At 44.7% G+C, this 15,036-nt stretch overlaps 1 protein-coding gene across 2 annotated transcripts in view; it reads left to right on the top strand.

Annotated features, from left to right (window-relative positions):
- The window catches only part of ADGRB1 (adhesion G protein-coupled receptor B1), a 283,833-nt gene extending 269,214 nt beyond the window's left edge, over positions 1 to 14,619 (top strand). The window contains exons 32-33 of one of the 2 annotated variants that reach the window (XM_054816237.1): positions 1,434 to 1,487; positions 11,737 to 14,619. In XM_054816237.1, the coding sequence (XP_054672212.1) occupies positions 1,434 to 1,487; positions 11,737 to 11,934 (252 nt within the window). In that variant the 3' untranslated portion in view covers positions 11,935 to 14,619. The remainder of the gene's footprint in view (positions 1 to 1,433; positions 1,488 to 11,736) is intronic. The other variant, XM_054816238.1, reaches the window with a different exon arrangement.
- Positions 14,620 to 15,036: the final 417 nt, after the last annotated feature.

The raw sequence follows: 15,036 nt of genomic DNA, 5'->3' as shown, positions 1-15,036 counted from the left end.
CTTGAGGAAATCCAGGTGGAAAGGGGAGAGGGCAGAAGGTGGGGACAGCAGGAATCTTCCATCCCACTTGCAGGGGCCAAGGCAGCAGTGTTGGGCACAGTTATTTAGGAAAGCCACAGCAATGGGATTTAAGCTCTGATGGCGGCAGCACTCCTTGGGGACTGCACGCTAATTAAATGTAGCATGAGGGTATCTGTGGCAGCTGATCACCATATACATGGCTTTCCTCAACAGGAGCAGACCTTCAGGGCAAGAAGAGACTTTGAGGGAGGCAAGCTGAGGGAAAGACCTTGCAGCCTTTCATTGGGGCAGAGTTTTGGTACTCGAAACAGATATCGGGAGCCTGTGTAGGAAGTGATGTCTATAATGCAAGTAAGGGAGGGCAGGCTGATAGCACCTGAGCGAGAGCCAAAAGGTTGCAAGGAAGTGTATCTACTCCAGCAGAAGGGAAGAACAAGCAGCAAGGTCAGGTTGGCAGTAAGAAATGAAATTTGGGTTGTGCCTGCACTCAGGAGAGTGGCAAGGTGAGCTATTTATAATATTCTTGATCATTTGCAAACAAAGTCAGATCCAGGATACACAGTCACCTGCGGCGTGGCCAAGGAGGCACTAGCTGGGTTTATTTTGATGGGACTCCCTTAGAGGCAAGACCAGAGCTCAGGGGGTGATTGAACAAGAAGTTTAGCTTGGTTCTTTGTGGCAGCAGAGCACTGCAGAGCGTTTGGTCTGCTTTCAGTTCTCACAGCAATGCTGTGCTGAGCTCTGGAGATGTGGTCCCAGCAAATCCTACTTTTATTGTGTGTGGCAAGGTGTTATTATGGGCTGTCCAGTGTTACAGAATGAGAGGGATAGTGAATCTAGCAGGCAGGTTCAGATCAAAGAAGCCTGTGTCAGCCCAGAATCCCAATGCATTTTACTGAGTTTCATCTCTCTGCTTTTTTTCTATTATTTAGGTATGACACAGCTGTAAAATCAGAAACGCCTAAATACCATGTAAAAGCTAATCTGTGATATGTTTGCAGGAGGGTTTTATAGATTGAGAGGTTTTGAGCATTTCAGCGATGCATCTATCTAGAATTAAAGTTGCCAGTGTCAGCATCAAAGAGCTTTGAACTGCTGGAAAGAAGCTGTGAAGGTGGCCTTTGCATATTGACTCAATCTTTTTCAAGTTGTGATTTTTCCTTGGATGTAACCTGAGAGGGTGAGCTTGCAAAGATCGCTATTGGCAAGTCAGTAGTGGGTATTGGTTTAAAAACATTCAAAGGAGTACAAAGAAAAATAAATAGCTTTCTTCACCCCTTTTTCTGCCGTTTGCTTCTCGGGATCCCACTGGAAATAATGCCCCATCTTCAGCTTGCCCTGAGAAGGCAAACTGCAGATACCAGGGATTAAAGTAACTACAAAAGAAATTTTTCTCTTTTATGTATGTTTAGGTTATAAAACGATGGAGTATTTCTTCTGGTGGAAGTGATAAAACTAACGTTAGCGTAAGTCTGGCTTTTGTTTTGCATTGAAGAGCATTGTAGACCTATCCCAAACCCTTCCATGACGCATGAACCCAAATACATTCCTTCACCTATAGCAAACTCCTTGCCTTGTTGACATGAACAAGGTCATAAGGATCCTGGAACACCCTCGAACCCTTTCACACCTAGCATCACAGAGCAGAAGGGATGTTTACTGGGTCTAGTCTACCTGCTTGCATTGCTGTATCTTTGATTTCCCTTTTAAATAAGCAACCACAAAGTCAAGCTACCAATTCTCTCTCCAGCCCTGGCAGTTTCCCAGCCTCTCCTGGCAGCACGTTCTATTGTCCTTAGTCCTTTCCAAGGTATGATGCTTTTCCTTATCTTCTTGCACTTCCTCTCTCCTCCTTCAACTCCAAGATCAGGAAGGTGGTGCTGAGACTTGAACTAAATGTCTGCATAGGATGGGCCTCCTTTGGGAATTCCTAGGAATAGTCCTGGCCCTTTTTAGGGATTGGTTTGGGTTTTGGTTTTGACGTAAACGCTAGTCTTCTCTGTACTGGCCAAAACTGGTTGCCCTATAACACTAAATACATAGTTCCTCTCAGATGAGCTACTACATTGTCAGATTCGAAGGAAGCACCAACAGAAGAATGGGAGGAAGAAACAGATCTTCTGTCTCTTTAGGAAGAGGGGTTGAAAATTCAACCATCACATGTGTTTAGTGTTGAGAATTTCTCCAGCTTCAGTGGTAAAATGTGATTTTAAAGGGATCTTCAGAAACGACCTGCAGGTTTGTACCAGCACATATATTCCTCCTCTCTAAGTATCCTGACACATTTAAACTTTGGATAAGTGTACACTTGAAAGATAAAGATGACTGCCCTTTGTCCACTGTCCCAAAGTAGTTACTGGCAGAGCTGGAAACATAATCAGGGACTCCTGCGTGTTTGAGCTGTTCAGCTGTCCTCCTTTACAAGGTCCATTTCTGAAAGGCATTACTGATGTGAGAATGATGCAACCCCTATCAAAGGCAGCCTTGACAAATGCCTCTGGGCTTTCCTCTTATCCTGCAGACATGGGGACAGGTTTGGGGGTGAATAATGCTTTCCCCTCACCCAGCGCCCAAGGAGTCCTTCCTTGGGACCTTTCTTCTCCCTTTCACTGGAGGGCACACGGTGGAAGCACATGTGTGATGCAAAGCACTGTGCAACGCTGCTGCTAGCCATCGCACGTCACCGTTCAAGTCAGAACTGCTGCAGCAAAGATCTGGAGACTAATCCACATCCCGCTGAGATTAGGGCATCCCCACCGCCATCATCAGTTGGCCTGTCGTCAACTTGCTAACGATCAGTGTTGCCAGGATGGTATGTCAGAGGCAGGCAATCAGGAGGACCAGAATACTGCCTGAAACGCCAACCACATCTGAATCTTGACCATGTTTAATGCATTCCCAGGAACCACTGTGGCAGCAGTGTTTGCTGTAGTTATTTTGCTACAAACCAAAGCACACTGCTAATGCTAAAGTAACTTGAGTCTCAGAGTACAAGAATACAGAATTGTCCTTCCTTGGGCAACAAAGTGGGATTTTTCTATGGTTTTTTTCCAGTTTATTACAAGAAATCAATTCCATGTGACATGTACTTTCTTATACATGTACCTCAACTATAATTGTTCTCCCATTGGAAGTACATTCAGATATTCCCAATTAAAATCACATTGTCCAGCAGGATTCATGTTCAAAGCATACAGGACCACACATCCACCTGCTCTTGCCTAGGCCAGTTCACCGTGGCAGAGTCCAGGGATCTCACTCATTTGTGGCTTTATGAGCTAATCAGGGATGTAGACATTATTATCCAAAGCTAACTTTTCAGTGCCAGGGAATTAAGATATTATCAGACAGACATGCAACAAGATCTGATGACTGCAAGTTGAAAAGTCAGTTTTTAAATGCACTAACAGATCTCTGTATGACCTTACCATGGGCCATGGTAATTTTTCTCTTTTGCAGTCTTCAAGTTCAGATGAAGCAAGGAAGAGGGAGATGTTTTTTTGAAAAATCAGCCCTTACTCAAAGGGAAGTTACAGGGTTGTAGGCAAGACTCCTTTGCTCCTGTTGTGGTGGAATATGGGACAGACTATCTCTGTCCACCTGAAGGGACTTTGAATCTAAAGAGAATATCTCAGGACCAGCTGGGTTTACTTTGCTCATCCTCCTCCCAGATGGCTTGCAACCAGCCTGTGTGTGGTTGTTGCACACTATTGCCCTTCCATTTTATCCCAGACCAAACTGGAAGCTGGTGTAGACCCTGAGCAGAAAACTGAATGAGCTGTGTTTGTTGAATATTTATCCCCTAGACAGCTTATTTGCAGCCAGGAAGCATGAAAGGAACCAAAGGCTTGGAGACAAGCACAGAAGGATTTGCATCAAAAAACCCGGCCATCCACATCACACATCCTAAATGATTAAAATTAAAAACTCTCAGTGTCTGGGATCGACCAGGTCTTCATTTTTAAGGTTACAGTAAGTAGTGAGTGGCTTCTACCTGGATCGTAGATATTTCCTCATAGCAGCTTTAAGGCACATTTTGCTGCCCAAACAGATGCACGTGAGGTTGGTACTGCCTCAGACAGCAGAGTTCTTCCTTCCTAATTGCTCCCATCACTTTGAGTTGCTCTTTAGCTACCCAATTGCTACCAAAAAAAAAAAAAAAAAAAATTCCCATCAGTGGAAATCTTATTATAAGTTTGTTTCCCCATTTAAAAGTCTGCCCTTTACCTGGCAGAGTGTAAGCTCTAACATGCAATTTTTTTCCCCTGCTTCCCCCTAAATACACACACTTCCCAAGGTCTAAATACCTGCAGCTGAGAGCTATCCACATTAAAGCAGGGCGGTGGCTCTTTTCAAGCTACTTTGTACCACATGGGAAATATTTTGCTGCATAGTTCTCTATTGTCAGGGTGAAGCATCTCCAACACTGCTCCTCCCCACAAGTTAATTGCTAAAGAAATTCCAGTGCTTGGGTTGGACATCAGGAGGGGTTCACATGCTCTGCAACAGCATGGTACGAAAGCGGAGGCTTTGCAGCCTTTAAAGGAAGCGAGGGCTTTGTTTCTTCTACTCTTAGCACCAGCTTTGAAAGCAATGGAAGTGACGCTCCTGCCTTCCCCCTTGGCAGGAGTCCTTTGATCCAGCTCCATTAGAGAAGTTTGAATCACATACATATTCCTCTCTCCTTGCCAGCATCTGGCTTTGCATTCCTTTTAAACAGCAGCTCTTGTGCAGAGGTCAGTGAAAGCTGTGCTGAACAGAGCTCTGCAAATTTCTCTGATTTGCTCGTTCTTGCTTATTAGCCACTTGCTACGTTTAGCTCCCTGCAGCTCAAATGGCTTTTGCTTTGGCTGGAGCCCTGTCCTGGAGTCGACATACAGGATCTGGACGTGGTCTGTAACTTAGCTCTCAAATCCAGTCCTATCTTTCTGTTGATCCTGGACCAGCACTTGCTCCAAAACCCAGTGGAAAAAAATATACAAATTTTTTTTCTGCCATTCTATGACTTTTTACTTATCTCCTGCTAGACAATGTTTCTGGCTTGATTACTCACTTTCTCTTCTCAGGTCAAGATTTTTCTTAGCTATCCTCTTCGAACGCCTGGAGGGTATACTTGTCCCACCAGCACTTGCTTTGGAATCTAACAGAGTAGTGAGAAAACAGGAATATTGATCAATATTGCAGTCACTCCTACTAATGGCTGCGTGTCTCCCTGGCATGCTCTGCTGCGTGACAGAATTAATTCCCTTGCCTGCTGGCTACCTGGCCTTTTGCTCGCTGGCTGGGGAGCCGGCAGCCCTGCTCCAGGGTGGGAAAATTTGTCTCCTGTCCATGGGAACCTCTTTGCATGGGCTGAGACTGGGTGTGGAGGAGCTCAGATGGTGGTGGTTGTGTCAAAATCGGTCTCATTCCTCACTGAGGAATTAGAAAATCAGGAGGCTGTGGTCCTCCTGTGTGTCCCTCTGCAAGGGAAGCTCCACGTACAAGTAGGGTATCTCCTCCGCGGCACGTGTTTAATCCTCTCTGCACTTCTTAAAGGCTTTGGTAACTGGCAAATTTTAAAAGACCAATTACGGTAACTTTTATAGGGAGGAATGCTACATAAAGTATAATAATTGCTACAATAAATTCTGTTATGAAAATGACGTCAAGCCTTAATTCATTCAGCCGTAAACCATCTGTCAGCTACTGAATGTCCAAATATACCATCAATCAGCAGGTCACCTCCTCCTGTAGATCATCTGATAGCTCGTGTCCCAGATATCAGGCATCAATTACTCTGAATTTCTCAAAGACACTTCTTATTCCCTGTGTCCTCCATGTCGACATTCAGTTCCTGCCGTGCCATTTGATGCTAACCAGCCATCAGCTGCTCCAAAACCCTTCAGCTTCCACCAGCAGATTTCAGCTCCTAATTGTTTGGACTGGTTACCCAAAGGATTCTATAAAGAATTTGGGTTTGGGTGCTTTTGGTCCTCTCCTGGAGTCCCTAGGTGTCCCTGTGAGGCATGGGGCAGCCTTGAATGATTTCAGCATTTTGGGGAACACCTAGTCCTCCATGTCCACCGAGTGGGCTCCTCAGTAGACCATATGAATTGTCCAAAAGAGGATGGTATGTTAACCAGCTGGATTAACAGCAGGAATCACCTGGAGAATAGCTTGTTCCTCATGCTGATGGAACCATGGGCTTTCTCTGAAACCTTCAGGCAAGGGATGGTTTATGAGTCTAAGGAAAGAGCCCCATAGGGTCTATGAAAGAGCTCCTTCATTCATTGCCTGTTCACCTTCAGCTGTGCATGGCCTCACAAGACTTTGGCTCACAGCAACCCCTACATGTTAGACCAGCTGAACTTGAGAGAATACAGAAGCAGAAGACATTTTTGTAATCCAACAAATGCTGGGTATTGGAGGTTTGCTAACTCATTTCCATCAATGCAAGTTAAACCCACAAAAAAAAAAAAAAAATTAAATTCTGAATACAGTCATCCACTTCTTTTTATTTAGCTTTTCTTGTAAATGAAAAAAGAAAAAAAAATCATCTTTGTAGTTCAGTAGCATAAAATGAAGGACCTGCAGCTACTTGTTTCAAACACAGAAAGGAAAATTTATCACTCTGTAAAAAAACAAGACAGCTTTCCCATTTTCTAATCACTTTTCATCGACATTGATCCGAAGATAGATTAGACAGCGTGAGCCACATTTATCTTTCAGATTCCCTGCTATACGCTCTGAATAACTTCATTCTGGTCCAAGAGTCATCAATGTCATGGGGAGAGACCATTTGGGTCATGAAATATCCTTCAAGTTAACACTAGAGGCAATGAAAACAGCATGGGAGTAGCTGGTTCTAGGGGAGCTATCCCAGAGTGCTCAGTAGAAAGCACTGAATTCCTCTTCAGATTATTCAGGGTAACCATAAAAATTGGGTATTAAAAAAACCCCACCAAAACCAAACAACCAAACAACCAAACAAAAAAAAAACCCAAAAAACTGAATACAAAACAAACACAAGGAGATGCAGCTTAACAGCTTGTGCTTCTCATCATTTTTGACTGAAGTATGCAATGAAAACTGTGTCTTAGAGCAGCCAGTCAGTCTCCCGTGCCGTATTTGTGCAATACACTGATGCCGCTCCTAAGCAAAAGAGTTGCACTAGGATCCAGGTACTCTGGGTGAAGCCAGCCTGGACCTTTGAAGGCAGGACAGAGCCAACGCACAGAACAGCTCACCTTTCCATAGCCACCATGAGCCGACTCGTTGCAGTCTGCCAGGACTAGCTTTAGAAGGAAAGGGCTGTGGGGTTTATCTCAATGCACTTTGCCCCTGTCTTTATTAGGGATTTTGGAGGGGGTTGTTGACACTGCATCTTAAATGCCTTTTGTCCCAAATCCTCTCCTTCTGCCTTAAAGATGTGCAGCCAAAATGAAAGCCACGGCTGAATGAAGGAGACTCTGAATGCCACCAGGGTGATGAAGATCTCCAGTTTGCCCTATGCAGCAGGTTTTACCCCAGCTTTGGGTCCGGGTGCTCCCTCCCTTCCCACCCCTCCAACAGAGCAGTCTGCTCCGCCGTCCTGGCACCAGGCAGGAACCGATATACATTCCGCCCCCCGTCCCCGACAGCCAGAAGCTCATGGGCTGTGTCAGGCCAGAGTAATGGCTCTGTCTCTGTGAGTTACTGGCAGAGCAGCCTCCACTGCTTTCAGCTCTTGTCTCGGGCCATTCCTGGCTGTCTCCGAGGTGCCAGGCCCTGGGCCAGCACCGGCGCCTTTTTACAGCCAGATTACACAACCCTCTCTCCAGGTTTTTTTCTTCTTTTCTGTGCATAGCTAGGTTTTCCCTGCTGTCTGCAAGGATTGCTAAGGCCCCACAGTGGGGCTGGAGGGAAATGCCAGAGTTAAAGCATGAGCCCAGTGGCTGTTTCTATATGCTGTTCAAGTGCCCAAGACCCGATAAAAACCTTTTCCATAAGGAGGGAAAGAAAAAGGGTGTTGTTCCCAGGAGCCCACTACCGATTCCCAGGGTGTCTCCTGCCAAGAAGAGAAAATTTTCTTTTGTCTCCCAGCGTCCTTGCCAGAGTTCAGTCCAACTGATTGCATTTAACCTGTTCTGAGATCCGACCGGGCACCGAGTCCTTCTGCACTCGTGCTCAGATCACGTCTGTGCACACAGCTCCGTGAGCTGCTGGTGCACCGTGGTGCATCCCACCCCTGAGATAGCACCTCCACTCACAGCATCACTAGAGAAGTCTAACTCTTTTCTGAGAAGTTGGAAACTGAAAGCAAGCCTCCCTTCTCCATTTGCTGATCTCCTGAGGCTCCTTTTCATCTTCTTACTGTAAGTAGACATCTTTGGAGTCACTAGGCCCACCACAGTCATAGCTAGATAACACATCACACTAATAAGCTAGATTGAAACAACCATATGGGGTCAGACCCAAGGCCAGTCTGTTCCTGTCTCATCTCCATGCTGGAGTAAAAATCAGCTTGGAAAAATAAAAATGCAGGGTAAGCATGTAGTACTATATCTTCAAAGAGATCCCCAAGACTCCCATAATTTGTGCTCGGAGACCCCCGATGCAGAATGGTGTCACTTTACTTCATAGTACTGAATGGACGTTGCTTTTGTGAATGTTTCCATGTAGTTTTTATAACTTTGGCAGTTTTCAGCATCAACAGAGAACTGTGGAAAGGTGCTCTGCTGTTCAGCTGGGCTCTGTGTGCAGGACCAGCTCCTGGGGTTCACTCTGGGCTAGGCACTGCTTGGTGTCTCATCATGCTCTGTAGTTCTTGTATTGGAAGAGATGATCTCTCCCATCAGTAGTCCGTTCCTACCGTCAACAAACCACTAAGTTTCATAGACCTCTTTCACATCCATCCATAATCTCTTTCCAAGGCTGAAAGGTCATAGTCCGTGTAATCTTTCCTCCTACAGAACATGTTCCATAATTTTGTTCATGGCTGTAAGCAGACCACCCTTACCACTTCCCCCATATCCTTCTATCAGGAAGACCATGGAGTGCACATAGTATTCAAGATGCAGGTGCAGAGTGGAGTTATACACTGGCATAGTGTTTTCTATTTCATTCTCTCTTCCTTTCTTAATTTATCCATTTATAATAATTCATAACATTTAATGTCTGTTTTTTATCGCCATTGAATAATTATTGTAACCCCTTAGACCTTGTTCCCCAGTGACAGGTCTGCTCAGAGGCCATTGCCGTAGATGTGAGCTCATAATCATTTGTTTTGGGGTAGTTTTTTTCCCAGTTTCTGTTCCCTACGTGGATTTGCAGCTGCTCTCGCTCAGTTGCTCAAAAGCAGCCCATGACAAGAATGACTTTGAGGTTTGCTGATCATGTTCAGTGTACACCATCAGATCTGGGTGCATCCTCACAGCACGAAGGAGAGGCTGAAGGTCAGGAGTGTGGCAGATGGAGGGATGGTTAAAACAGATATTGGTTGGGAATAGAAGAATCCGATGCTGAAGGTGGCCGTAAATAGTGCCATCAAAGAAGAGCTTTCATTTGAGGGAAAAGATGGAATTATTTATGAACTTCATGCATATGATCATTTGCGCTGCTCACTGTTAAATAATACAGCTGTGGACATCGTAACTTAGAAAACTTGTGGCATTACAGCAATTGTGGGAGAAAACAAAATGTTTTTCATTGAGAAGAGCTGTTCTGACCAAGTCTTTTTTTTTTTTTTCCTTCACCTTTTGGGAAACTCTTAATTTCATTCCATTTTTTTGCTCTATATGTGCTTTTCTCTTTATGTGTACCTTCTTGCTGCATCTTTTCATGGCAGGCCAATGGCCTGCAAAAATGCTGTGGGTAGAAGTTTCACTTCAGGAAGTCTCAAACTTGTCTCATTAAGACACACACAGAGATAAAAAGGTTTCAGTTTTATAGTTGCAGTGGTTCTTAAATAAGTTGCAAAATAGATAATGGAATAAGTCAACAATTTTATCACCTTTTCTGTCATATTAGTATTAATCACCATTGTGTTACATGATGGAATAAAGTAAGCATAAGAAAAGCTCTGTGCTATAGAGTTTAATGAAAACCTCAGCTGCAGATTTCAAGAACTGAAGTGGTTTACATTCTTCTGAACAATACTGTTCCAAAATTTGATTTAAAAAAAAAAAAAAAATCTCTTTCAAAGGACTGTAACAGAGTTATTTTTCTCCCTTGGAATTAAAATTTCAGAATGTTTTCACTTCACATGGAGAAGACCAGGTTTACCTGGTTCGTACATCTGCCACTCTCTAGCCACCAAATGACCCCACCCAGAGCCTTCTCCCTGTGAGCAGCTGCAGGGATGCAGGAGCAACTTCAAACACACCTTGTTTTTATATTAAGGGTGAAAGTTTGGAAATGCAGAATTCATGGCTTGGGTGATGTAATGAAAGCTGTCCCTGTAGGGATAATGCTACAGCGCCTTTCCTATCCACATTGTGGTATGGAAGTAGGATAAACAACAGACTGACAAAAGTCTCTTAGGAAGGGACAAAATCAGAGGCTAAACAGGTGGATTAGCATGTAAGGGATGGATATTTAGGTTTCCTACGGGGCTACAGCAATCTCTGCAGCATCCCTGAGTACAATTGTGACACCGCAGTCTACGTGTGCCTTCATCTCCCCTCAATCAATACATTTCGGTGACAACATCGAGCTGTGACACGTCCTGGGCTGCATGTCACCTGCATGTCTGTCTCCTCACCATCTCCCCAGATTTCTTCTCTTCTTGTTGTCATCCTCCACGCAGCTGCCTTTCCTCCCATCCTTTCCGCTAGCCGCCACTTTCCCTTTGGCAAGTGGCTCAAAAGGGCTCTGTGCTCCTGTCACATGCAGGGAAGCCTTTTCTCACCCAGTGCTGGAGTGTTTTGTGGCGATAATTAACTGTGAAAAGCATCACTCGTGGGGGGCGGGGGGGGAAGAAGCTTAGTGGAACAACTAATTTAAAATCTTTGCATGGACTCCCCTTCATATACGTGCTGAAGAATACACCCATTTTTACAGAGCCTCAGCTGTCCCCAGAGTCTTATCTTGGTGCATATCAGCAGAAGTATTGAAAGATATTCTCTGGATTGATATCCATGGTGGGATGCTGGCAGGAGACTGGGCTAACGGCAGTCGATAAAGCCTCCAAGGCTTGGTGCGGAGTTGATGGAAATGCTTTCAGTTTCAGAGCTGATGATCCAGCCCATCAAACAGCATGGGTTCACTGGCAAAATAGTTAGGAAGTTTTGCTGCAATTAAATAGCCTATAAATAGCTGTGCTACATAAGGGATGTATTCACATCTATATGAAATGCAGTCGATGTATGTTCAGAAAAACCTCATTGTAATCTGGATTTCTATGTGGGGATTTTCTGTAGAAGTAGAAAAAGATCTTAAATTCTCAAAACCATGTTCAGTTTTTCAGTGGAAATACAAGCGGCAAAAACCTCTACAGAAAGCTGAAGCATTTGAGCATTAGGTCACAGAGATAGCAGTGGGGAAAAAAAAAGTTTATATTTTCTTCCTGAAAATAGTTTACACAGAAGTGCCATTTTCATTGAAACCCAACTTTATTTTGGATTAGGAGTTTCACGAAAAATTTCCCTTTGATATAAGAGAAGGAGGTGAAAAAATGGTGTTTGTTGCATGGGTACTAACCTCTCTTTCTTTCTTTCTCTCTCTCTCCTTTCCTACGCTTTCCTCCCCTTGCAGCAAGAAAAACAGCAGACACCAAACAAGAGACCCTGGGAAGGAATCAGGAAAGTCCAGTCCCCACCATCATGGGTTAAAAAGGACATCGAACCTGTGGCACAGTCTCCCCTAGAACTAAAAACTGTAGAATGGGAGAAAACAGGGGCCACCATCCCTTTGGTGGGACAAGACATTATTGACCTTCAGACAGAGGTCTGAGCGGAAAGGGAAAAAGGGACTTTTTTTTTTCCGGACAACAAACGAAACAAACAAAACAAAACTACGTTTTAAAGAAATGATTAAATTAAATCGGAACCGAGCGAGAGAAGTGTTTGGTTTCTTTTGAAACCTTTGGTAAGACGGAGTAACTTTTGTATTGTTCTCAGCAGAGAGGGGGAATATTACTTTATAGAGTATAGTAGCTGTAGGTTCAGGGACAACATGAGCTTTCCCAGGTAGGACTGGAGAAGAAGTGAACCTGGAAGAGAGCAAGGAGGAGGCAGAGGGTGGGGAGGGGCTGCAGGGGACAAACCCTGCCAAGATGCTTTCGGGCTGTTGCCGCACGCCGGGAGCCTTCCTGCTGTGCCACGGGGAGGTGTGGAAGGACGCCCGGCAGCCACCGCGAAGGGCCAAGAAGATCAGTGTTGTTTGCGGACCACAAGAAGGGATTCCTGCGGGAGCCTCGCTGGGATGCGGTCTGGCCGTAGATCCCCGGGGGAGACCCAGCCTTGAGGGTCTGTGGCATCCCTTGTCGATCCTTGCCCCCCACCTCTCTCTCACCAGCTCATCCAAGAAGGAAGGAGACGGGATGCACCAAGCGGTGGCCAAGAAGACATTCCTACTCCTATGTGCCACACCGTGACCTGGTATGGTGGCACCCCCGCAGCGGGTCCCCACGGGGCCCGGAGGGGGAAGCGGTGACATCGTCCGTGGCTTAGGTGGAGAGGTAAGGTGGGGCTTCCTCCTCTCATCCCTCCAGAGCGGAGCTTCTGCGCACCCTAAGGAGTGGGACAGGCGTGGAAGGAAAGGACCACCTCCAAAACCTGCTCGCCCCGTCTCCAGGGAGAGGGTCGAAAGTGTTAGAAAAACAGACCAACAAGAAGAATGTAGGTCGTTTCATGGACTGTTAGATAAACTCAGCACGGGCCTTGCAAAGGTCCTCTTGGCCTCATCCTCCTTTTTTTTTTTTTCCTGTTATTTTTCCTTGCTTTTGGACTCAGATTTATTCCAAGGTGCCCCTCCCTGGAAGGCAGAGAGAGAAAGAGGGAAAGCCAGATGCGCCAATGTACCTGGAGATATTTGGTATACAGAGATGTTGCCTTAGGACATTGAGACAAACTGACAACATGAATAACATCCACTTGGAAACAAACAAACAAACAAACAAACAAACAAACAAAATAATCTATTTTTTTCCTTCTTCTTTTCTTTTCTTCAATAAAAAGAGAACTTGAAACCCGAGACCTTTCTTTTCTTTGGCTCTTGTCATTTCAAATGCCTTTCTGTGCTGTAGGACTGCGCAGGCATGGGGTGAGGATGCCACCTGCTGAAGGTGGAAGGCAAGTTGCTCCGTGGAAAGTTTGGGATGGTGGGAACACACAGCCCCTTCGCCGCTGGCTTGCAATGTTTTGCTTTGTTTTATTCAGTTTGGGCTTTGGTTATTTTCCCCTCGCTGGCTCTTCTCCTCCCTCCCCGCTGCCCAGAGTCAGCAAGCAGGTTTGTGGTCCTACAAGAAGGAAGAGGTGGAGCTGATCAGGAGAGCAGGACATTCCTCATCATAAAATACTGTCTTTTTATTTCACCATGAAAAAAATAATAATGTTTTTAAATTTTTTTTCATTAAACATTTCTCAATGCTATTTACAAAAAATAAGTTATCTACATTTCACCCCCACAAGTCTTGTGCAATATTTTTATCGTTAAAAAATATACCACTGACATTACATGCAGACTTCTTTTTTTTTTATTTTTTATCATTCCCAGCACTGTCTGTCTGATGTTTGGAACAACTCTCCCAGCTTTGGAGACGTGCGACAACAAACTTCTGGTTGTGAGTGGCCAGATTGTGCCAGACAGTAGTAAAGCTTGATCAGGGTCTGAGTTATTACTGTGTGTTTGGGTCGTTTGTTTTTTTTTTTTAAAAAAAAGACCAAACCAAAACCAAAACATTTTTAGGAAAAAGCTAGCAATGGATACAAGACGCAAATCAATCACTGACCCCAGTTGTGCTTCCCCCACTGAGAGATGTTGCTTGATGTGCAAACATCCCCGCTTCAACTTTCCTTTCGGCCACCTGGGTAACTGATCTTTAAGGACAGTGGCATTTACCTTGCCATTAACTGTGTAATATGAACGATGGAAAGAAAAAAATTATAAAAAAATTTTCAAATAGTTAAAAAGTAGGGAAACTGATTACTTATAAAAACTGTGATATTATTGTTCAATTTTAGATTATTCTATGAAACAGGAAAGCACAAAGGCCTCCCTCAGATGCCGGGTTGTATGATATTGTAATTATTATAATTACACATTATGAATTTTAGCATACAGATATCTTTCTACTGTGTTTTAATTCTTTTATCTTTTTTTTTTCCCCCTTCCCCTGCCCGACCGAGCCTGCCCTTTTCTCTCCCACCTTCCCCATTCACCCATTCACTCCAGCCGACTTGCAAGACATTAACGGTGTTATGTAATTACAGAGATAAATGTTTGTTTAATAACTGTTGATATTCGACTTTCTCTGCTCAGCTCCTCCGGTTAATTCTGTTTTCCCATGCCCTGCCCTGCCCCGTGCCATGCCTTCCCCTCCCTCCTCTCCGTGTTTGTCATTTTTTTTTTTTCTGTACAGTTTTCAGAGCACAAAATGAATGTGTCTTATTTCTAATAAAAGAGGTGTAAACTCCAGCGATGTCTGCTTTTTAAAAGCGCCCCCGCCCGTGCCCCACGTGTGGTTTGCATCGTGCCTGGGTGCTGGGAAACACCTCTCCTGGATCCGCAAGCTGCCGCCTTGGCTCTCTACTCTGAAAGAGCCACAGCCCGGGGCCAAACTTGCCCCACGAGTGCATCTTTTGCTTTTAGCTTTGTAGCTTCTTGACATCCCCAAAAATACCTCCCTTTATGATGCACTTTTCCAAGGCATGAGGAATTCCCTTTTCTGTGCAGCGCAGCCTCCTTTTCTGCAGGTATCTCTAGCCCAAGCCTTGATGCCCTCTTCCCAATATATGATGTCAGGGGGCCAATATTTAACACAGATCAAGCAGCATTACTGGTAGAGGGCAGCAGTGCTGGAATATAGTTTCCAATGGGACCAGGGTGATGCTG

The sequence above is a fragment of the Grus americana genome, chromosome 2 (assembly GCF_028858705.1).
Source record: "Grus americana isolate bGruAme1 chromosome 2, bGruAme1.mat, whole genome shotgun sequence".
NCBI classification, from domain to species: Eukaryota; Metazoa; Chordata; class Aves; order Gruiformes; family Gruidae; genus Grus; species Grus americana.
The sequence above is the reverse complement of the archived record's forward strand: the minus strand, read 5'-3'. Positions and strand labels throughout refer to the sequence as shown.